Here is a 25,559-nt window from a genome sequence, read left to right on the forward strand (position 1 = left end):
ATAGGGGTGGTGCCCGAGTTCCTCCGCAGGGTTGCTAAGCACGAAAGTTTCGTTTCGTTTTTCAGTCCATGACAGCGACGGGCAGAGGACTGTGAGTGAATTGCACTCTGTGAATGAAAAGGGTTAATAAAAAAAAAAGAAAGACGATCGTTTCGGTTATCAAAACAGTAGTTGTCACCGTTCATTTAAAGGTTCCAAATAAGCAGCCCGTAGAACCCACTTAATCTCCGTCCCTGGAAAAATCTGGAGCTGCCTGACTGAGTTCACACCGGACGCCCACCTTGAACAGGACGAGTAAGTATGCGGCCTTCCGGCCGGCGAGGTTTCCTCACCAGCTTCTCCGTGGTGAGAGCACCCTCCCACCCGCTAGCTGACTGCTTTCATCTGGGGAGGGGTGGGGAGCAAGTACCCAACTTGGGAAGACAGTAAAGGCAATAAAGCTTATTACGAGAGGAATGGCGACCATTTTAGAGGAAAGCGTTTGTAAAATGGTTCTCGGCGTTTCTGTAAATACGCTTTAGGAAGACTCCGTTGTACTGCGTTGTGTCGTGTTTTCAAAAGAAATGAACGACGAGACAAATGACCCCCAGTCAGTGCGTGAGGTAAATATCGGTTTGTTTATGTGACGAGTATTTTTTAAAAGGTGTCAATAATAACTGCGTTTTGCAGCATAACCAACACTTTTTCGAGCAGTGCATTTTTAATGTCGGCTGCCAATTTGCAGACATCTTGCGAGTCGTTTTAAAGGTGATGTATTGCAGATTTATTGGTTCTCGGCTTTAATTTGCTACACGAAAACCAGTGCCAGCATATTTGAGTTGTGTTGATTGTCAGTGATGTCCCTTTTTTTTCCTTCGAGTTGTCGTGTTGCTGGACACACCGTTTTGACTTCGGGTTTTTAAAGGGCTGTGTTGTAAAATGGTGGTTTACAACAGCTGATCCCTGCGAGAATACTCGTCATAACCCCTTCTGTGCAACGCAAAAAAAGGATATTTGGACAGGAATGGTGAATGTACGGAGGGAATGCAACCTTTACAAAATAAAACGGTGGTGATGATGATGGTGAAGATAGGTCCAGATGTACTTGTGACCATTTCCCAGAAAACTGCGTAACTCGTGGATTTGATAGAAGGTCTTTAATTTGCAAGTGTTTTGGGGCTTAAAGAACTTTTAACAGTATTCTGCACAATATCGGCAAATTAAAAATTGAGGAAAAGGGTTTTAGCCAGCATATGGGATAATGCTAGAGGTACTAATTCGAATAAATGTCATTAATGTTGCTCTGGTGAGCATAAATAGATGTACGCATAATTCTGGGCATTCAAAGGTTCTGTTGAAAACCGATATTAAATGTTCCATGCTGTTACTTATGAAAGAAGTTCGTATTCATTTAAAAAATATATTCAAAAAAATAAGGTGGCACTGTGAAGGTTTTTTTGAATCGCCAGGCCCTGTAGGCCCCTGTAAACACCCAGTAAATGTTGAGTTGAGAATGTGTGACATGCATGGCAACCACAAGTAGTATGTGACAGAAGAAGACCTGCAGGATTTCCAGCGGTGTCCTTGTACCTAAGCATTCATGAATACATCTGTCTAGAACCGAATCGGCTGTGCTGGTACTTCAGTGCACCTTCAGCATACAGTTGTACTAAATGGGGGGGGGGTTATTTTGACGGTCAATCTGTGCATCTCCATCGAAATAGTTTTAATTGAAAAGGTAATGTTGAATGGAGCCTGACAAAGGAATCCATAAGAGAGCTTATTTAACTATGGGTGACTCTTCAGGTTTTTCTTGACACACCCTAAATGGAAATGTTTTCTTCTCACTTGTCATTTTCTTTTTTAACTTTTTACATACAAGTGTTCGTTTCCTTATTCCTCCTGCACGCAAATAGGTTGTGCGTAATATGGTTTAAATAAAAGTTTTTATAAGCTTGCAAAACTAGAGGGCAAAGCAGACGCCGCCACCCCAGTTTGTTTTCACACAAGCAGGCCAACAAATTCAAAATGAATTCGACACTCTGCCCACTCCCTGGCTTTGGGACATTTCCCAGTGAATGCGAGAACTGGTCCTTGCTCTTTAGACTAAGGAGCTGATGTTTGACTGTTTTTTTTTTTTTTAAAAAGACCTGTCATTTCCTCCCTTGTAATGTTTCTCTGTGGCGAGTGGCTTTGGGATGTTTCCCAGTGAATACAAGAATTGGTGAGCTTTTTTGAGAGGACTGTCATTTTCTGTCTTGTAATCTTTCTCTGTGGCGAGTCAGTCATTACCTCTCATCTCCTGCTACTGTGCTGCCAGTGTGGCTTTGCTTATTATACATTATAACTACTTGCTCCTTGTGTATGTTTTCTGTACTTGGTACATTTAAATCTAATTTGGGAGGGCGGCAAGGAGAGGAGCTGGAGAGTATCCAGGCGGCACTGGGCTCAAGGCAGTAAGCAAACCTGGGCAGCTTCCCAGTCTGTTTACAAGTCCGTTTTTCAGTTGAAATTATATATTTAAGTTTTTCAAGGTAATGTTTAAATACATGCACCATCCATTGTCAGACTTCTCCTTTTTTATTAAAATCCGACAGAATTCCATACAAATAACTGTCAAGTTTTGCATAAAAAAGGTTTGAAATACATCAACTCCCACCCCTGGAGAACGAGAGCTAGGCCAGCAGAGTAAAACTTAAAAGGTAGTAAAAATAAGTAAATGAGCAAAGATAAATGGAGTAGAAGAGGGGAGAGAACCTGCTTCCTCCATTTAAATTCTTATTCTAAAATGTTACTGATTAGCTCCAGCCAGGTTTTGAAAAAGTTTTGTACAGATCCTCTAAGTGCGAATGTGATTTTTTTTTTTTTTCTCTTAATCCAATGTAGGATCATGGAGCTAGGGCCAATCCTGACAGCCTCACACACAAGGTAGGGGTCCAGAATCGAGAGGGGCAGACACGTATAGGTGCCAGGCCCCTTTAGCAATACCAGACAGCCGACCCTTTGGAAATGTGCGATTATCGAGTGAATACATCTGTGCGTGAACATAAGCATTCGCACCTACCTTGGTGTGTATAGAAGAGGAGTAGGACACGCTGCTTTCGCTCGAGTAACCGAATCATAGTCACTGTTTTGCTAGTATTTTTGTTTTTTTTTTATTAATTATAGTTGTGTTTCCTACATTTTTATGGTATATTTCATGATAAAGCCTTTCAGATGGTGATGTTTATTTCAATTTTTTCTTTGAGATTTATGTCTCTTCTGTATACCAAGCTCACCTAACACTGAGCTACTTACTGCAAGGACAAAAATGTGGTCCTCGCTACTGATTAAGTATTCATATGAGTCATTTACATCACCTCAGTGAAAAATGTATTACATAAACTACTGTAATTTTGTACTTGTGAAGAGCATTGAGATGGTAACTGCTGTTGAAGTAATCCATATGAAGTAGTGCTAGTTAAAATACTAATGTGGATGGTTCTGAATCTGTTATGAGGGACCCCAGGTTTTATTTTGTGTTGTCTTTAGAGTTCAAGCAAATAATGCAGTTCTTTGCAGGTATAATAATTGCATTGTAACGGATGCTGGTCCGGAACCGAAGTACTCTTAGTGGGCAGAACACCATGGTGAGATAATACACGTTCTGGTTAGCTGTACTGCACATCCCTATGTTTGTCAGTCAGTCATTTTCCAACCCACTATATCCTAACACAGGGACATGGGGGGGGGGGGGGGGGATCTGCTGGAGCCAATCCCAGCCAGCACAGGGCGCAAGGCAGGAACAAATCTCCGGGCAGGGTGCCAGCCCACCACAGGGCACACACACACCAAGCACACACTAGGGACAATTTAGGATCGCCAGTGCATCTAACCTGCATGTCTTTGGACTGTGGACGGAAACCCACGCTGACACGGGGAGAACATGCAAACTCCACGCAGGGAGGACCAGGGAAGTGAACCCGGTCTCCTTACTGCGAGGCAGCAGCGCTACCACTGCGCCACCATGCTGCCCTTCCTATGTTTTTTTTTCCAAAAAGCTTTTGTGTTGTTTTCATTTTGGTAGACAATTCTTTTAGTAGAAAGTAGAGTTCATAAATGTTTTGTAGAATACTCCACGTTTTGCTTACTCTGTGAGTATAACAACTTTTAAAAAGTCACTGAGCGTTATCACTTTTTTTTTTTTTGGCTTCCCAATATGCTAGTTACTAAAATGCAGTACAATGATGGCAGCAAGCCAGGGTCTATCCACCTTGCACAGCAGTTTTGCTCTGCGAGTGTCCGTCTGTTATTGCCATCTTCTCTTGTTTGAAGGGGAAAATTGCCAGAGAGGTTGTTGGCAAGTTGTCCTTTAAGTCTTGTGGGTGTTGGCACTGCATGCTTTTGGAGAATGTGTCAATTTCCTTTTTTGTCTTTTAATATCGTGCAAATCGGTTTCATGAAAGAACCCTCAGAACCTTTTTATAATGCAAGGTTTGTCTTTTTTAGTTCCGTATTGGCTCACAGACTTCAGAGAAGGTGTATCACAACAATGTAATCCATATTTAGTGCTTTTTTTGTATATAATATCAAAAATGAACACTCTTGGTTATCCAGAAAGTTATTACATTGCCTTTTCATGTACAAGTGCTATTCAAACATTATTATAAACGTTTAAAGAATAATATATTATGTAGTCCTACTTTGGAGCTGTGGTAACGTGCTAGGAAAGCAAACAATATCCATAATTCTATTGCTATAACTACAAATAATAGTGAAGGCTGAAGCACTTGCAAGAAGGCAAAGAACACCAATTTGATTTGCCTTTTGTGCATTTTGCTCCTATCCTGCCATTTTCAGCATCTGTGGGAAATGTTAAGAGGCAGTGGTAAAGTTTTATTTCTCTAATAGCATCCTTTACTTTTTTTTTTTTATTATTATTGTTATATTTTGTCATTTTGTTGTACCAAGGACAAGAAGACTACCACTAGTATGAGATAAACATGAGCTGCCTTAATATTTTTCGTTGGCAGTTTTACATACAAGCTAAACATCTAACACACAAGCTGGATATTTTAACATATTCAATATATGTGATATAAGTGTTTGTTAAGAAGATCGATGAGTCGTGGGGAAGCACGTACATTAGGTAAGCTAGTTTGTGCTTTATAGTCCTTGAAATTTACATTGTAATCTTGGCTGCATCCACCCTAAGCAAGAGTGATGGGTAGGCGTGCATGCTGTTAGTCAATTCCTACTTGAACTGTTATCTTGGTCAAGCCCAACTCTAATTTGCAGAGCCCAATACTGTCAAGTTTTTCATTATACTGTTTTGATTTTGTTTTTAATTTTAGATTTAGTGTTTTCAAAATCAGATGGTTACTTTTAAAAAGCTTACAGAATGCGGAGGCTAACTCAGATCATCTTCTTATATAATAAGCTACTGTGGCTGTCCGTTTGTCCAGGAATTTTAATCATCTGTGGCTCACAAACCGGTTGACCGATTGACCTGAAATTTGGTACACATATACTATGTGACGTCTACTATCTGCTTTCAGGGTGATAATTGACCTCCAAGGTGGTTCATCTTTTTATTTTATTTTATTTTATTTTATTGTAGAATCAACTCTCTGCAGCAGGGTGACCATGTTGCACATGCATACAGGCACCGTTCTCATTCCGTATCACCTCTTCACCTTGTCACTTCCCCTACCTCTTCATACCTTAAATCATTCTTGAGGCAGATGGAAGACTTAAGTGCACACTTAAGTGAAAATTTAAAGAAAACGTACTAAGTAATTGCAAAAACTAAGAATGCTCAAGTCCCACCGTGCAGTGCGCCATTACTGGTTATAGAATAATATTTCAGTATTCTTCAATTACAGATGTAGAAGTTACTGAATTATACAAATTTTAAGAAGTTACTATCCACACATTCTCAGTAAATGTCTCATTGAGACAAGGTGTGTGTTATATACTGTATATAAATATATATATATAGGGAAGATTGGGAAAACATGGGGCATCACTTAGAAGGTTTACCATAGACAGATGAATTTACTTGTAATGCTGCCAGAACACAGGTATTTACACTGAGATCCTGTAATTCTGTAGTTAAGCTTGGCATTAGTCTTCTCTATTCTTGGATGTCAGCTTTTATTTGTTTTTAATAACCTTGAACTGGATTTGCTTTTCATTTTTTGACTATTAAAGAGTCAACTTGGTTTTTTTTTTTGTTTTTTTTAAGTTAAGGATTGTGGAAATAAATAACCTTACTTGCTGTGTTTACAAATTTTACAACCCCACAAAAAAGTCTCTGTGGTTCAGTTGCATCTGTGACTGGTTCAGTTGCATCTGTGACCGGTCCACACACTAATTCAAACATGAAAGTGTTGAAAGAATTCTAATATGCCCACTTTGGAAAAGCAGGATTTGCAGATTTCACAAAACATGCATTCTTTATTGCTGAGGTGTGTTTGAGAGTAACAAAGTTAAAATTATTAGCACAAAAAGTTTGACTTTTTCTAAACAAATATCACACAACTAGTGTAGGTGAAGTTTTATGTAAAGCAGCAGTGCAGATAATGGATATAGAGGAGCAATTGATTCTAGGCCATTGTGAATAGCAGCTACAAGCATACTTTATAAAAAGGCTCGTAAAATAAGGTATGAATACACATCATTGGTTTGAAAACAAAATATCAATTTCTTGTCTGCTATTCTAATAGTATTTTCATTAATTCCAATCAATTTAATTAAATCTGTGGTTAGTACCACGTGGAAGTAATGTTGCTACCCCAAAAAGGTTACGCTGTACTGAAAAAGAAAAAAAAAAAAAAAGTTATGGTATCAGAAATAAACAGCAATACCTTATTAGATGTTCATTCTTCTCTTCTCCAATGTGCTGTAGACTCCACATGGACAAAACCACCCTGACCCATACTATAACCTCGCACTTAGATGTACTGAAGAATCCACAAGGGTCCCTAACCAAACCGACTCTATCAAGACATCCCCATCTTGGACAAAGTGATGAATAATCCACAGGGAATAGACAGAGTGCCCAGATAGTCAGATAAGTGTGAAATTTTGTGGCTTGACAAAATACCTGGAGTGAGATATTTTGGGCTGGAGGTTTGAGGGTAGGTATCCGCGATTTGCTTCAGCACTGAGATTTGAAGGCGAAAGACAATTTCAGAATATGCATTGTGAAACCACCCAAAGTTGTACTTCATTAACACTAGAATTATCAGAGCCGTCCCACCTTAAATCGCTTCGCACCTCTCCATCAGCGTCTTTTGTCCTGTAAATGTGTCGATAAGCAGCAAGCAGCCTACTATCACATCCCCCCACCGCCACAGTTTTCTCAGCTCAAGTCTGTTTACCTGCATGTGAGTTGCTTAAAGTTGTATAGAGTGAGAAGTCAAGCAAAATGACACCTTTTATAAATACTAGATCATTATTTGGAACGCATGCATTTCATGTGTGTTCCATGTCTACAACAATATGTACAGTAAACGCATCGTTAAAACAAACTTTTTTCATGTTTTAGTAATAATTGACAAAATGTAGACATGAAGTGTATAATGTGTGAAGCCTGAGTTCCAAATATCAAATAAACACTTTCACAAAATGTACAAGTATAACAGAGCAAGTGCGCTTCTATTCAAGAATATTACTGCAGAAAAAGAACCTGCATTAGGGTGCGACATTGACACCCATTTGGTACGACCGCTTTGGTGGCACAACGGTATCAACTGTTAAGTAATAATCAAAACTTCATGGTTCAACCCCGGACGAGTCCGTTTTGAGAAGTGAGCTGCTCTTATTCTTACTATTTTTGAATAAAAACATACATTAGATTTCAGTGTGGAACAGCCACTGTAAATTTATGATCCTTGTAAAGGTTAGCTTTTTTTTTTTTTTTTTTTTGTTTTATTTTCTCCACCACGTTCATGATCCCACCCCGTCTGACACTGCTGTTTTCACATACACGCTATAACAGAGGTGATGATGACGACAGTTCCACATCGGAGAAAGATAATGCACGTCACACTTTTGCCGTCGCTGTACTTTGTATATGTGTATGGGAAGCTCTGCACTCTACTTGTGACTTTACGCTGTAGGAAGTAAGTAAATAAATAAAGGTAAATAACATTCGATCTGGCTCTTATATACAAAATACAGCGACGGCAGCTTCCACCTACATTTGAAGCTTCCATCTACATTTTTTCAATTATTACTAAAACATGAAAAACATTTCTGTTTTAACGATGTGTTTACATAGATTGTTGTATACACAGAACACACATGAAAAACCATGTGTTCCAAATAATGATATTTATAAAAGGTGTCATTTTGCTTGACTTCTCACTCTATACAACTCTAAGCAACTGACACGTAGGTAAACAGACTTGAGCTGAGAAAACTGTGTGGGGGAATGTGATAGTAGGCTACTTGCTGCTTATCGGCACATTTGCAGGACAAAAGACACTGATGGACAGGTGCGAAGCGATTTAAGGTGGGACGGATCTACAAGTTTCTTCATAGTCTTTGGTAATTCTAGTGTTAAGACGATGGTGGAGGGCAGAGCTAACCACATGATTGAGCTGCAGCTAAGCAAAATTGATAAATGGGTTTGTGAGGGGTAAATCAATTTTTGAGCCCGTCCTATTATGATAAATCCCTGTAAAATCAGGCATGTTTTATTACATTTATAGATGCTTTCTGTGCCAGTAAAAATGTTTTGTCCTTGAAGTGTTCCGTAGCTGACTTGACATCTCTGTCTTTGGCCTAAAGTGTCCCATGGAGATAGTCCTACAGATTGGGGAAAACTGATGAAAATTCTAACAGGCCAGTTGTGGAGAAATAGAGTCTGGCCTTGCTTCAGATCCACACTTCTACAGAGCAGGGTTTGCTTTTCTTGTAGTGTGAACAGAGTCAGTCTCATAAAGCAGAATTGGAATGATTGACAACTTTTTCCGTGATTGATCTCTGCGAACAGCAAAGCAAATCAGCAATATACTGACTGGTTATGGTGGCCTTTTGAGGCATGTAATCAATATGAACTTAATCACTTAACGTCATAAATTGTGCATGTGATCTCACCAGCACAATTTCATCCCCTGCTTATGTTTCTGCCTTTCCAAATTCATTAGCTCAAGATTCTGTTGTGAACATTGGATACAGCAATGCTTCATTTGAGGAGTCAGCATTCTGGGCTCCCAGTGAGTCCTGCTTTTGCTCATGTTTAATTGTTTATGAAGATTGGATTCATCTGACTCAACAAATTCACATAACGTCTGTTGGGTCACACATCATCACTCTTCAGTTCTTCACTACAATTGTAAAAACTGGCCTCACCTTGAGTTATCTGGGAGTGACATCCTATTTTTGTAGACTATCTCTGGACTGTGCCGTAGAAAAGGGACAAAAGAATTTAATAATAGCATGACACTTGATTTTGCAGTTTTTTCCATCCATGGTGTCTAGGTTCTACACCAAGAAATGTATGCTATAAAGTACAAATTATTGTGTGTGTGTGTATTTTGTATACAGGAGCTAATCATTTGCATCATATAAAATCAATAGTATAGAACAGCCCTTTCAGGTTCATACTCCCATGTTTTCAGTGACGTACAATGTTCATTTGAGTAATGAGACATTTGGTCCTCTCTGCTTTTATTATTTAAAGTTTATTTTTTAGAAAATAGAATAAATGTCTGCAGAGCTACATGCTTGATGAATGGAAGCTCATCATCTTAGATTGTGATGAAGTGGGCAAGGCAATTATGTCTTCCAAAAGCGGTTGTAGCATGTTACACTCTCTAAAAGCATAGGCATCGATTCTCAGTGAGTAGTACGGGGTGCTTCCCATATTACTGCTGTGAATACCTCTAAACCTCAGAACAGTTAGTCTTTAAATGTGTTCTTGACTGTCTGTCCGTTTTCACCTCTAGGTCTATTGCCACTGCTCATCATAGGTGTGTGAAAGATTTCTCATCATCGGGTATTCAGTCTGTGGTATAATTGGTGCAAGTGACTCTTGATCCAAATGCTTAGAAAATGAACTACCCTCTTTTAAGTTACCCTTTTGTATGTTTAAAGTATTGATAGCAATATCAAATAAAAGGTATAGTACCACTTCTGGTTAATGGAAATAGCCCAAAAGTTGGTAGAAGTCTGTTTTGTACCTAATACTTGTATACAAAATTTGGTTGACCTAAGTGAAAGCGTACTCCGGTAATTGTGTTTACATACACAGACGCACAGACATAAATCCAAAAATGGTATTTTCGGACTTGGGGAGGTCTAAAACATTGAGATTCATCAAAATCTCAATGAAATTTTTGGAGGATTCCAATACTCTCCCTATACTTTGTATATGATAAAGTAAAAAAATACACAAATATCCTGCCCAGCAGCAATGTGGGAACCAGCACTGATGTAACACATCACTGAGTGAATGGAGGATTCTAAAATGCCCAATTATCACATTCTCCGATTGTGGAGAACATGCAGAGACTCCACACAGTCATAGCCCAGGCTGGGATTTGAACCCAAGATTCTACACCCTGTGGTAACCACTTGAGCACAGTGCTGTAGTAGTTGTTACACTATCATGATTTTTGTGGGTGTCTTTTAGAACAGTTTGAGAGCCCTTGAATCAACAGCATTTGTTTTTGTTTTTGAAACTTAATGTGTTGCCTTCTAGCTCTGTAGAATTTGGAGCGCACCAAGAAAAGGGACAAGAAGCTTCAAGTTTAGTGAACAACATCTAAGAAAAAAAAAACTAGTTGCATCATTTCCAATAATATAGCACACCATTGGCAAGCAGCCCTAATGCACTTTACAGATGCAGCAGTCACGTCTTCTACGTAACAGAGAACAGCATATAGCAGATTTACTCTTAATTCTTGTCCACCATCTGGTATCAAACAGATGATTGCATGGGTGTTGGGTAAGAATTTAATAATAAAGAAAAAATATATATTTTTACTTTGTTGGTAGATCAGCTGAAATCTTGCACTTATTATTTCAGATTGGTGTATTCAGGTTATTTTGTTACATTGTCACTTGCTGTAATTTTGGGTTTTGCAATTTGTGTTTAAAGCCATTGCTGAAAATTCATGTGTGTTTGTAGTTAACCTATAGAAAAGATGGGGGTGGGCAGAAGTGCTTTGATTGCTTAATGTTACAAAGATTTAAATTCTAGTATACTCAGTTGATGCAGTCTATTCTGCTGAAGTAATGAATCATGATTCTTGAAGCTGCACTATCTGCCGTCAAACTTGCTGGTAACTTCCTAGTTCTCCTTTGTTCTCATGTCCATGCTGTCTTTTGTGTGTGTGTGTGTGTGTGTGTGTGTGTTGTAGGGTTGCAGTGCTGCTGTTATGTCTTTTTTCCTATAACATACACATTTTTAAAAATTTTGACTGTAGCTGCAGGACAGCGTTTAAAGGGACTGGTGGATGACTGTTTTCTGGTAATGAGCATTCTATGCACGTGCCTCCTGAGTGAAATCAAATCAAAATGCAAATTTAACTCTCACCCTGAGCTCCTACTTAAGCCTCTGTTGCTTGGTAAGATGCTTAACATTTGTTAATGGCTGTCCATCTTTCTCACTATGATTTGCTAACGTTTCATTTTATTTTTCATCTCGTGACCTTCATGTACTTGATGGTTCTATAAAACAGAAATCTTGGGCAAGTAACTTTCTCAATCTTTGTATGTGCTTTGTTTTTAATCATTATGTGGGACTCTGGATGAAGCGTTTCTAAGCATTATGCAAGGATGTCAAAATTATAAGATTAAAATTTCTGTTCGTGCCAAAAATGCCTGCCAAAGGAGTCTGGTATCTGTCAGTCCACCTACTGTGACCTTAATTATACTTTGTGACAAAATAATAGTTGCAGCCAAAATTCCTGGCTCGGTTTCTATGAAAATCCTCATGCAAGATTATTCAGTTGAGATGTGTAAATGGTCCCAGATTTGGTTGGTTGTTATGCTCCCAACTACCAGAAGAGTACCTTACATTTCACACTTTACCAAATTTACTGTTGCTAGTAATTTTGAGTTGTGTGGACTACAGTACACCCACAACGATTTTGTATTTGTCAGCTACTCGGCTAGTTTGATAGTGACAGGGTGTGTGGCCCATCAAGTGCATTTGTTGACTTAATGACATTGAGATGACTAGCGAATCGTGTGACCTGCTGCCACAGTGTCTTCCATAAATACTTTTTCCACCATCTGTTATGATATATTGCCTATATTCGTCACCAGGTAAGGTCTTGAAATAATAGACTGATGATGTGCAGAGTGTCTATTTTTGTATCGGCCATTGGCAGCTCACCATTACTGACTGTTTTTCGGCTGGTTGTCATGCTTTAAGAGTCTGGGTGGCATTGGGTTATCGATTGCTATGTATTTTGCATTTCTTTAGAGCAGCTGTCTGCTGGATTTGTACATGAAGACAGACTGGGTTTGGTGGAGTGGGTATGTAGTGTCTGGGTAAATGAGCCAGAGGACACTATTTGTCACCTTAATGATGCCATGTCAAGAAACATAAGCACTTCTGTCACCCACCAAGCAGGTGTTACCTTGAAGTCGACCCCGTCCTGGACCATTACCATTACTTCTACTTGTAGCTTTTGTTTTCTTTCTCCCTCACTTCACTCAGGTTATATAAGCATTTTTGTGCATTCTGTATGTTGGCCTCCAGTTCCAAATTGGTTTTCAGTGTCATTTATTACTTGCGCATAACTTTTACTGTTCTCCCCACCCCCAAAACTTGAATAATTTATTGGACATTTGCTATTGGGTTTCTTGCTGTTCCAGCTCTAAATATAATCTGCCGGAAATTAATTTAATAACAGGTACCTACTACTGTTTTTTTCATTTTCTTCTCTCTCATCCAAGCTTTCAAGACATAAACGTTTGGCTAAAATGTTCCTTTCTAGCCTGTAGCTGAATGCTTCCTCCGCTGTAGATGATGAAAAATGGAGTATGAATGTTGGATGCATCTTTGTGAGGGAATTGAATAGCACATATTGTGTGTTTTGCATCATTTGTTTTGGTGTACTTCTGTGGTTGACAAAACTGGAGGATGTCATGTAATAGTTTAAATAAAAGTTGGTATATCAAAGGGAATCGTGATCAAGTGTGTTATACTGCATATAGACTCTGGGCAGAAATACTCTGTGCAACTTGAGGAATGGAAATTATTTGTACCGTCTAGCCCTCAACATTTTGTCAGATTTTTGTTTTTGCAAAAACTTTTATACACTGGGTATTGAAAAGAATCCCCCCATTCAAAATATTCCCTTTTTTTTGTTTTACAGCCTTAAAAACCAATATTTTTTCCAGCTTTACTTACTCAACCCAATCAATAACATCCAAGTGAAAGATATTACAGCTACAGTTCAGAAAAAATGTAAAAAATCAAAAACAAGACATGCTGAGATTAATAAAGGACCCCCACCCTCCTAAACTCAATCAGGTGTAAGTGCCCCCCATTTCCATTGCAGACCATGTTTACTGCCTTCCTTCCACCTCTGATCAATTGTAATCAGTGTGATTAGTGAAGCTGTTCCTGCAGCATTTATTCCCTTGCTTGGTAGTGCAACTGACAGCAAACAACTGACTATGGGTGGCAAGCCACTTTCAAAAGATCTCAGGGATAGAGTTGTGGACAGACATAAGGCAGGAAATGGATATAGAAAAATTTCAAAAGGCATTATCAATCCCGAGGAGCACAATAAAGACCATAATAAAGAAGTGGCAAGTGTTTGGTACTACAAGGACCCTCCCTGGATCCTCCAAACTGGATGGAAGAGCAAGGAGGAAACTGGTAAGAGAGGCCACCAAGAGGCCAATGGGCACTTTGAAGGAGTTACAGGATGTTATGGCAAAGAGTGGTCATTGTGTGCATGTGACAACAATTTCACAAGCGCTCCACAATTGTGGTTTGTTCGGGAGGGTCGCAAGGGAAAAGCCACTTCTCAAGAAAGGCCACATTAAGGCTCGTTTGAGCTTTGCCAGAATGCACCTTGAAGATTCTAATGCCAAGTTGAAAAAGGTCTTATGGTCCGATGAGACCAAAATCAAACTCTTTGGCCTCAATACCAAACGGTACACCAATGCAGCTCACCATCCACAACACACCATACCTAACAGTAAAGCATGGAGGTGGCAGCATCCTGCCGTGGGGGTGTTTCTCTGCTGCAGGGCCTGGGGCTCTTGTTAGGTTAAAATAAAAAATGGATGGGGCAAAATACCATCAAATTCTTGAGGAAAACCTGCTACCCTCTGCCAGAAAGTTGAAGATGTGCAGAATGTTCACCTTTCAACATGACAACAACCCGTGGCTGAAGGAGAAAAAAAGTGAATGTCCTTGTGTGGCCAGTCAGAGCCCAGACCTAAATCACAGTGAAAATCAGTGGAAAGATCTGAAGATAGCAGACCACCAACGCTCACCATCCAATTTAACCGAACTTGAACAGTGAAACTGTAAAGAAGGGGGGGGGGGGGGGGGCAAATATTACTCAATCTAGATGTGCAAAGCTGATAGAGAAGAATCCTCAAGGCTGTCATTAAAGCAAAATGACATTGACGTGGGGGGGGGGGGGGGGGGGTGATCCTTTATTAATCTTGGTATGTCTTGTTTTTGAGTTTTGATAAATTTTCTGAACTGTAGCTGTGATATCTTTCACTTGGATGTTAGAGGTTGCATTGAGTAAGGAAAGCTGGGAAGAAATATTTTCTGTGTGTCTTCATTTAAGGCTGTAAAGCAAAAAAAAGGAATATTTCGGGGGGGGGGGGGGGGGGGGGGATTCTTTTCTATACCCACAGTATGTCACGTAAGAATACAAGGTGAAATGTTCCATGGGTACTAGATTCAGAAAATCTAAGTATCTGTTCATTCTGTGCCTGCTGTAGATGGAAGCAGCTCAATTCCTGCATGTATTTATTTTTTTTAACCTTTCTGTCATGAAGGAGCATGACTGTAAATGAAGAATAAGCAGGCGTTAGGGCTACACTATCCAATGATATTCTGCCAGCAGGGCACTTCTACTACACATCACAAAGGATCGTCAAGAGAAATGTACACACAGTATACGGCATTGACTAGAAAATATTATACACTAAACTCTGCTTTTTAAAAGTAATCTGGCATTGTGGAAAGTGATATATGTAACAGCCATTTTATACAAAACTGAAAGTCTGCCATGTTCTTCCTTTGTGGTTTGAGTACTATCTATTGGTGCTCCCCTAATGATTTGGTTAATCCCCCATTAATATCACAGAAGAAAGATCATGACATTGGACTTCTCTTCAGGCAAGTCAACCCAGCCAATAAGTGAATTCCCTAAAAAGGTTGCAGTTGTTTTGTATATATCTGAAAAGTGCAATTGTGTTACTGGTATTTCAGGTTTGGAAGTTTCTTATGTTTACAGGAGAAGAACACGGAGAGAAAGAGGTTTTCATTTCGATCAGCCTTGTTTGGCAAGTTAGATCAGCGAGCTGTGCATTTGTGTGAAGGTAGTAGACGATAGCTGCCTCAGTGAATCTCTAGCCTGGTTGTGAAGTACCACCTATATAGACTAAGCAGTTTTAAAGTGTATTGCCGTATGCTAGTATTAACTTTTTAATACAAAATCCAGAAAAATAAGGAAACTCTACTTGAGGCATTTCCTGGTTTTGTAGGGAGGTGCATATTTGAATTGGAGTAGGGTACTTTTCATAAAGTTGTCTGTTGAATGAAATGGAGGTCTGTCATTAATACACGATCGTTTTTCTTGGCACTGGAGAGTGGCAGTGTATTACATGGTAATTAATGCATTGTCATTTATCGTACTATACTGTAGACATGTGACTGTTCAGCTCAGTTGAGTTTTGTTTAGTGCTTTTCACTAAGTTCTGGCTCACAGGTAAACGTAGTTCCAAATATTCTATAATGATTATACATAAAGACACGTGTTTAAACAGACAGAAAAGCAAAATGGTTTGAAACATACTAACATAAATGGAGCCTTACATTACCTGTCAGTTAATGAATTATTAAACAGAGGAGGAGAGGAAAACAAACTCCAGTCATCAGGGTTCCTGGAAAAAAATAAACCTCTTGGGGTGTGGTGGAGTGGATGGTCCATGGTCATTTATAACGGGCAAAGTCAGGCAGTCACAACCCTACAGACCTTGGCCAACTGGCCGCCCACCCCCTCCTGGGTATTCTTCAGTAGATGGGCTGCCTAATGCGACCACAGAATCTTTCCATCCATTGATTCCACTGCTCCCAGAATCTCAAATGTTAGCCCATGTAAAGGAAAAGGACTTGGAGGAAGGAAAGCCGTGAGCACAGGGTAATTCAGGGGTTATTTTGTTGGCACCGTGTCATTCATAGCCACATCATCGGAGGTTTGTAAAAGGGTGTGCTATGGTATATGCTTCATTCAGGATGTTTTTGAGTCTGTTTTTTTTACATTCAATCCAACTTTTTGGGTGAGGGTTGGAGCTAATGCCAGCAGCCATGGGTGCAAGGCCAGAAACTGCCCTAGACAAGATGGCAGTCCTGGGGCCCTATGGAATCCGTTTTATTGTTTCACAAATTCCGTTTTGTTTTATTTTTTTTTCAGTTTTCGCCATTTTATTTTTCCTTGATTTGGATTTTTGCGTTTTTACGTTTTTTTACTGTAAGAAAGTAACAGCTACAACAAAACTAACAATAATGAAATGGCACTTTACATTCCTTTCAATGAAACGACACACTTGCACAGCTTAACGTTATTTTGCATATCTGTTTATCAGATAGAAGGTCGGATCCTCCACGACACTATATGCTAAGATTGCAGTAGGACAGGGAGTCCCCTCCAGAATTATAAGAGCTTTTACTAGGTTGATGAAGGTTAACTTCACTTTTAGAAAAAAGAGAGACCCGCTTCTTAGGGCTCGTTGCATCTGAGGAGACACCTGCTGCTCTTCTGCCCAGGTTTGTAGGTGTGGAGTTTATAACGGAAGAGTCAAATGTGGGCCTGGTGTGCCTCGTCAAGGCAAGGCAGAACATTTATGAAACCCCGAAACATCGTTGTTAATTTTTAAAAGGGAAAACCCGTTAACAACCAGTGTCATTCACTAATAACATTTTTCTACCAGAAAGACTGTTAATAGCGGTTAAATAACTATTATTTCATCGGTTAAATGATTCACAGTACATACATCACGTACAATTAGAACTGCCTATATAAAAGAATTACCACACAGCCAAATGTTTACTCGCCTAGCACCATGATGAGAATTATGTGGTCTCGGCTCTCAGTGGATTCATCAACAACATATATTTTCTTGCCACGAATCTTTCAAAGAACGGCATCCATATGTTGTTCAAAGACACGGGGCTAATGTGTTTGACGAAGACTGCTCTTATTTTCTGGCAGCGTGCCTCCTTGTTTGCAATGCTTAATAAAGAAAGGATCCATCTTCGTCATTTTTTCGAGCGGTACGTCTAACTCACATGGACACAAACTGGCATCTTACCTCTGACCATTTTATTGTTTCCTCTGTTCTTGATCTTCTCCTTGTTTTTGAGATGGGTTTTAGATTTGACGCGGTCATTGCAAGTGTATCTTCGTGTCCAGTCCATAGTATGCTGGCAAAACTTGCAGAAAAGTTGTCCAGATTCGTAGAAGTCACCGGGATATTATTGAGCCCTCAATTTTGTAGTTAAGCTTGTGTTTCTTCGTTTTTTGTGAAGTAGTTAGAGTATCTGATCCTGCTCGCTTCCACATTTCTGTCTTGTGCAGCTAGCTAATTCGCATGCCTTTTTAATGAGAAAACATGTAGGAAATACGCGCAAAAACAGATAGAGGCATGACTGGATTTCTACAAAGAATTGTGTTTGCTTCAAAAACAACAAACTAGAAAATAGTATCTGAATAATAGAACTATTGATTATTCAATCGTTTAATGGGAAGTTTTATAACGGTCACCCCTCCAGTCTCTAAATTCCACACATTTACATTTTTAAGTCTAAAATCCATTTTTAAGCATTAATTCTGTGATTCTGTCACAGAAATCATAGTGCCCTACAGTCAGTCAACCATTGGGTCAACTGATGTACACAGATCAGTTGAAAAGGTCAATTTGTCATTTGCTGTTTATTATTATTAGTCCTTCTTCAAATTATGTAACCAGTAGACATTTGTAGTCTGTTGGTTTGAAGTTAACTTGAAATGAACAAGCTGTAATGTCTCATTGTTTAAATAGTATTTTCTTTTAAGAAAAAGCCTCATGATGCTACTATTTTAAAATGAATTCACATAGGCCACGTGTTTACGGGTGACATGTGCATTAATGTTTGTGTTCATGTTTTAATGTGGTCATTTGGTTATCTTAAGGACTTCTGCAGTGCTGACTCAACTTGACTCTTTGTGTGTGTTTGTTTGTTTCAACAGGGCTGAAGACGTTCACATTTTTTTAACTGGAAACTTTAGGAAGCAATCCTTAGTTATCACTAGTTCACACTGGAGGCTTGACCATCCATCTTGCCCCAGCAACAGAAGGAACACGAGCAAGACACTGCGCCATGCACCTGGAAATCAAGGTGGCTTTAAACTTTATCATTTCATACCTCTACAACAAGCTTCCCAGAAGAAGAGCAGATCTTTTCGGGGAGGAGCTGGAGCGCTTGCTCACTGAGCGTTATGAGGGACACTGGTATCCTGAGCGACCACTCAAAGGATCTGGTTTTCGCTGTTTGCACATTGGGGAAATGGTGGACCCTGTGGTGGAGTTGGCAGCCCGCCGGAGTGGACTGGACACTGAGGAGGTGCGGTCCAATGTGCCACAGGAGTTGAGTGTTTGGATAGACCCTTTTGAAGTTTCATACCAAATTGGTGAAAAGGGGGCAGTTAAGGTTCTTTATTTGGAAGACACTCAAGCTGCTGCCGCCGCCGCTGCTAGCACTGGACCCTCTGAACAATGCTGCACTCTGGTTGAGTCCGATATGGATAAAGAAAACAAAAGCACCAGTTTCAACCCTGACGCACAAGTCTTTGTCCCGATTGGAGGCGGAGTCGATGGAGGTGGACCAATGGGTGGTGCCCACTCGCTGTCCAGCTCTCCTTCTCCTCCAAGCATGGCAGGCTCTGTATTTGGTCACTCTCCCAGTCCCACCTCTTTCCTCAGCACTCCAGTCCGGGTGCCTCCCCAACCTATCACTTTTACCACCGCCAGTTTTGCCGCAACCAAGTTTGGCTCCACCAAAATGAAGAAGGGAGGTGGCCAGCAGAGGGTGGTCCGCTCACCCACCAATGCAGCAACAGTTGGCGCCGGATTGTCCAAACACAAGTCTCTGTCCCTTTCTCTCCACTCCCTGGGTGGCTTGGGGACAAGCAGCGGTAGCAGCAGCAGCCAGCTGTCGCCCAACGCAAAGGAGTTTGTGTATCCAGGATCACCTGCATCAAGTGCACCCGGCCCTGCAACATCCACACTTTACTTTGACGGGGAAGCACACAGCAGCCAGTTTGCAGCAGCGTCCTCTTTTGATCCATTTGGCAGCACCACTAATGGCAGCGGAGGCCTGGCTAACAGCCTGTATTTGGATAAAACTCCCTTCGTGGATAGGCTGGGCTACAACCTCAACACCATGCAGTATCCAAGCCAAGCTTTCCAGCCAGTTGTTCTGGCTAACTAACTGACCACGTACGTGTTTGTTACACCTACCAAGTATTACTAGACGAGTCATTCAGATTTTTTTTTTTTTTTCTAATACAAGAGCTTTTTGATCACAGTTGGAAGATGTTCTCTCTTTTTTCAAGAAATACATTGCAAAGCCATGTTGGTTTGTTCACCCCGAAACAAATCGTTCTCCTTGTTTTATTTTCAAAGTTTTTGATAACCCGCCTTAATTACACTGTTTAGCACCTCTGCAATTTGACCGTCAGGCTGCCCATGTTGGGCGTTACTGCCGTATATCCCCCCCCCCATTCCCTTTTCTGACACCAATTTGCTTTCCTGCATGGTAATTACGTTGAAAATTTAAGTGATGGCAAGCAGTGCTGTCTAATGATGATGTTGTTTGGGTGTCCCTTCCGAGTATCTGATCAAGGACCGGGAGTGCTGTGGACAAACATCATCCGCCCAGTGGTGAAACCAGAGTGTTACGATCTGAATCGACCGGCCCAAATGAAATCCAAGTGCCCCACAAAGCTTTACATAGTGTTACAGAATTGGCAGCTGCTCCGTGAATTTTCTCTTTTAATTTTCCTTCGTTCTTCAGTGTTTTTCTTTTTCTTTCTCTCTCACAGCCTGGCTACAGGCATCCAGATGGAACGGCTAAAGTCAGCCTTGCTGCTGTGCAGTAGAAATTGCAGGTTAAGGCCACTACTACTACTTCTACTACAGTCTGTCTGTGTTTTGCCAGTTTATGGAACTACTGCTAAGTAAATGTTTGAGAGTTAAATATGGTTTCCTATCAGCCTACACCTTCTATTAAAGCCACATTTTGTATTGCGGCTCCTTCCTTTTAATTTTTTTTCTGGGTTATTTTCATCTCAGCACTTGTTTTTTTTTTTTTGTGAAAGAGCCTTTGTAGTTGACACTTTCTTACAGGGAATCTGCTGTTCATCCTATCTGCAGCAAAAGGCAGAAGCTCTCGCCACTGTGTGAGCACATTGAGAAATGTTGAGCTTGTGACACTTGAAGCATAAGAGAGTTAAGGGTCTCGGTAATGGGCCCTGCTAGTCAGGAATTCTCAGGCCAGAGCAAAGAGAAATTCACCGCTAGTGTCTTAGTTTGTCCTGAGGGTTCAGTCCCCTTTGATTTAATAAAGTGTGGGAAACACTGGCTCATAGGTAGAGCTGCTAATGGGGCTGATAGCAGTTTCTTGTGTGCCCAGGACTGCTCGGCCAGTTGGGTATCGTTAGTTAGTATTTGGGGATTGGGCTGCGTTAGCTTTCAGTTCAGTTCATCTGACCTTCAGTGGCTGCCAGTTCATCAAGGGCACACCACCCTTTAACCACAAGCTAGCAAAACCTGCTTAGTGTTGCGCTGTGCCCACCTAGCCTTGTTCTCTCTCTTATCTGAGTGTTTTTTGTTCCTCTGAATCTCCATCCATCTTGAATTACAGAGTTTACCCTGCACACTATTCTGTCTGCTTTTTCCTTCATTTGCACATGGTAAACAAACCTGGCCTGGCACACCTAAGCCCGCTGCTTCACCTGTTCTCACGCCAAGCCACCACCCCTCCATTGGTCCTGTGTTCATGTTTACAGTGCCTGAGTGGTCCTGACCTGCTGTTGACTTGTGTGTCTGCTACACTAGGTGGCGACTGCCGTTTATTTTTACATTGTTCTGAACACCTTCTTCTACCTGCACTTGTGGGCAGTGCAGATTGTTAACTGAGCCCTTTCTGCCACAGTGCTTTGCATTTTGGTTCCTCTCTGAACATTTTTTCTAATATGCAGATCTTGCTAGCAGTGCATAGCCAGGACTCTCCAAGTCTCTGCCATAGTTTGCACAGTCTTCACGGTTGTTCAGAAGACTGCCATTTGAAACGGCGTAAGGGTCTATCTTTTGATCCTTGGCCTCTACCAGTTGTCCCCATGCCCTCCCCTTATAACTCCAGTTCTATTCAGAAGCTGCTTTTTTTTGCCATTCCTTGAAATCTGCACTTTTCTGCGCATGAATTCTTCACAAAAGTGACTAAAAACTCCAACCACCCACCCACCCACCCAACTGTGTACTTTATGTTCCCTCGACCCCCTTTTTGAGTTTTTAGTTCAGACTTATGTTTGTAAGAATCATTTGCTACATTTGTAAATGTGAGAGGTATATATATTTCTAACTTGCATTATTATGATTAAGAAACTTTCTTTTCACAATTCATTTTTATTACACAGCAAAATTATTTTTTCAGAGAAGAATATATATATATAAATGATATGAAAATAAGTAGGATGAAAAATGTGAAAGTGTATGATCTTGTACAGATTTAACAGAGTTAAAATAATAATAATAATAAAGCCACCTTCTATATAAAGGGTTTATTTGAAAGTCAGGGGTTGCTTAAACACTAATACTGTCCATCTGGAAGACTTGAATGTGCACTGACCCCATGGCCTCCTACGTGAAGTGAATGTGCGAAATTCTAAATACATAAGTCACTAAGCTATTATTTATGCACAACGCACATAAACCGATCCCTGCCTGATGTATTCCTCTTGGAGCCGGCGCCACGGATTTCTTGAAATTCCCCCTGTAGGTGTTCCAGCTGGTCTCGCACTCTCTAATTTCTGTACCAGTCTTTAAGCTTTAAAGGAGACGCTGCCAGGTACTGAAGTAACAAGAGTCACCGCACATTGCACGATGGCTGAGTGAGGCTGGCTGTTAGTTACAGTTACGCTTTATATGTTGGCACACACACACACACACGCTGTACATACACATGGATGGGGCTTTTGGTATTTGTACAGATTTCAATCATTTGCATACACGTTGATGTATTTCAAATCTACCTAAGGGTTAAATAGTCTCCATCCACCTTCATTAAACATTTGTACTTTTGATTGTTGATGTTAACCCTGCATTTTTAATTTGGAACTGTAGATACAAAAATGAGCAAATCTTGAACCGTTACTTGAAAAAACGGAATGCAGATTGGCCAAACCTGGATATCGCTGGTCCGATTCTTGGTGCGTCACTGGGCTCAAAAGAACCCAAAACAGGATTTTTTTTTTCTTCATTCATTCCTGCCTAATGGGAATCAGTGGCTTACTCTTTTAAAGAACAGGTTTATCTCCCTGTTCTTGACAATGTGGCCTGCAGGGTCAGAAGGTAATTTGACCGAGCCCTGCAGCATTCTTTTAAAATTGCAAAGAATGTAAAAGTCTTCATTGAAGATTGTGTCTTTTTCGGTAACGTTGAACCCCCCCCCCCCAATTGCTGATGAAGTAATTGTGTACAGGCCTATGATTCATAACTATGTTCTTTATTGCTTGTGTGTGCCCCCCCCCCCCCGCCTTTGTGACTGGTCTGGGCAGTGGTTGGCACACAACATGGCTACTCGGTAAGGCAACACGGGAGACGTAGTGGTGGTCAGCTTCTTGGAAATAGTCACACGTCTTGGTCTCGCTCTGTTGGAGGCAAACTTTTATTATTTGTATTTTTTTCGTTCTGCTCTTGACTTTCAAATAATTACCCTTTTTGCGCTTGCGCACTCTCTCACTCTCTATATAGTATACATGTATATGAAAAATTGCAAAGTGGTATAAATGGGGAAAAGCTTTAGTTTTTTAGTTTGCCTTTATTGTTTGTTTTCAATGCAGGAAGCAGATTATTTTCTACTGAGGATTTCAAACTTTTTATTTTAAAGAAATAAAATCTCATTTGTGCTATTATGCAGTGTATAGAGCTAACCTAATGGAAAGTGATGGAGCATTTGGTCCACTGCGCATTGGCCCAACTGTGTAGTTCCTATTTGTCCTTACGCCTTTTTTTAAGTTTGTATTAAAAAAGAAAAAAGCATGAGAATAAAACCGGGTCTGTGGTGTCCTTTGTCATCTCGAGTGGGTGACGGCTCTTTGAAGTGCACTTTTGTTACTTGGGGACTTTTAGAGACCACTCTTCCTGAAATATAGAAGCTACTTGAGGGCTTCAGCTTGGGGAGTGGTCAGGTAAGTAGGGGTGTGTGTGATTAATAACGGTACTGAACAACTGCCCAAAAAAATGGTACGGTACTAGCGTTAAGCTAGTTTAAATATTGGTAATAATAAGGAGATTCAAGCAGCTTCCACTCGGTCATTCATTGGTGTTTTTTTTTTTAGCTCAAATCGCATTTCTCATTCCAACAAATGGTGCATCAACAACAACATTTATTTCTATAGCACATTTTCTATACAAATGATGTTGGTCAGAGTGCTTTACAGAATGAAGAAATTAATAATACAAAATAAATAAGAAAATAACTAACATAGAATAAAAGTAAGGTCCGATGGCCACGGAGGACAGAAAAAAACAAAAAAAAACACAAAATCTGCAGGGGTTCCAAGGCCATGAGACCACCCAGCCCTCTGTAGGCATTTTACCGAACATAAATGACCTCAGTCAGTCCTCATGGTATTCAGGGTTCTCATGGAAGATCTTGATGAGGACGGTCATGTGGACCTCTGGCCTTCAATCCATCGATGTAGGGACATCATGGTGCTTTGATTAGGTGGTGGTGGCGGCGCAGATCATCACCACAGAAAAAAACAGAAAAAGAACAGAAGAGAAAGTAGGGGTTAGTGGGGATTATGGAGCCACCATGAATGATAAGGATAATTAAATGTATATACAGAATATCAGGGTTACACTAAAATGTAGCTATGAGAAAGCCATGGTAAAGTAAAGTAATGTGTTTTTATCAGTTTTTTTAAAGTGTTCCACCATATTAGCCAGGCGCATTTCTATTGGTCAGCTATTCCAGATTTTAGGTGCCCAACAGCAGAAGGCCGCCTCACAGACATTTGTAGTAATGAATTATGATGCGAGTATAAATCTGATGTCTCTTGTATGCCATTTGATATGGGATGTGTTAAAAGCAGCATTGGTGTTTGTAGTGCACCATCTGTTGGAATGACCGCCACATAGAAACCAGACACTTGACTTTCTAATAAGCTGGATCTTAATAGACAAATGTGGATCTGAAAGCTTTTTTTTTTTTATTATTAAAAAAAAGGATACAAAAGCGGTAGAAATGGAAGAATCCTTAATGAAGGTAAATTAAAGTTACCAACTCAACTAAGTACCTTCAGCGAGGGAAAGGTGCTATATAAATGTATTATTAATGGTCAAATGATAAAAAGGTTCATCTCAAATTTGATAACTTGTGCTACATGGAGGAGCAAAAAACACAACTCCAGGTGGGGTGGATACTGGGAGGTGGGGAGCGAGACCTTTAAAGTTTCTATGGCCAAATGACCAGTCACCCCAAACCACTGTGGTGATTACTTGATTCATTGTGGCTCAAAAGATTTAAAGCTGCAGTTATTATAGCAGAGTCTTTCAACCTTTGCAGCACCAAAGGTAGCTGCTGGTATTTTGAGCAGGTTATAGTGGCAGATCATCACTAGAGGACTTAATGTTCTAGCATTTTACATAAACGCAATGTGCAAATTGTTAGGACCATTATACTAATATTGTCATGCTGAAGTAGGGGATAGAAGATGGGTAACTTGTGGCCATAAAGGACTGCACACAGTCGGCAACAATACCAGCGTCGGCCGTGGGGTGGTTGGTATTAGCAGACCCATTACACCACCTCCAGCCTGGAATGGCGGTACAAGGCAGGGTGTGAGCTGTTGGAGCTCTACCATCTCTAGGCCTCTGCAGAAATGGAGATTTAGCAGACCAGGTAACACTTTTCCCGTCTTCAACTGGCCACTTTTGGTGAGCTTCCGTCCACTTGCAGCTTCAGTTTCCTGTTCTTGGCGGACCAGAGGAGCACTCGGTGTGGCCCATCTGTCTCAAGTTTAGCCATGCTGTGTATTCTGAGATGCTTTTCTGCTCCCCGCAGTTGTACAGCGTGGTTATCGGAGTTACGGGAATATGGCCATTCTCCTCTG

The 25,559-nt window shown here is 40.4% G+C and overlaps 1 protein-coding gene across 1 annotated transcript; it reads left to right on the forward strand.

Annotated features, from left to right (window-relative positions):
- On the forward strand, positions 1 to 23,492 carry LOC114661916 (protein Tob2). The gene is made up of 2 exons (XM_028815157.2): positions 1 to 294; positions 18,411 to 23,492. Exon 2 carries the CDS (start codon positions 18,542 to 18,544, stop codon positions 19,649 to 19,651), a length of 1,110 nt encoding a protein of 369 aa, XP_028670990.1. The 5' UTR covers positions 1 to 294; positions 18,411 to 18,541; the 3' UTR covers positions 19,652 to 23,492.
- The last annotated feature ends 2,067 nt before the right edge of the window (positions 23,493 to 25,559 follow it).

This window comes from Erpetoichthys calabaricus, chromosome 12, assembly GCF_900747795.2.
Source record: "Erpetoichthys calabaricus chromosome 12, fErpCal1.3, whole genome shotgun sequence".
NCBI lineage: Eukaryota > Metazoa > Chordata > Cladistia > Polypteriformes > Polypteridae > Erpetoichthys > Erpetoichthys calabaricus.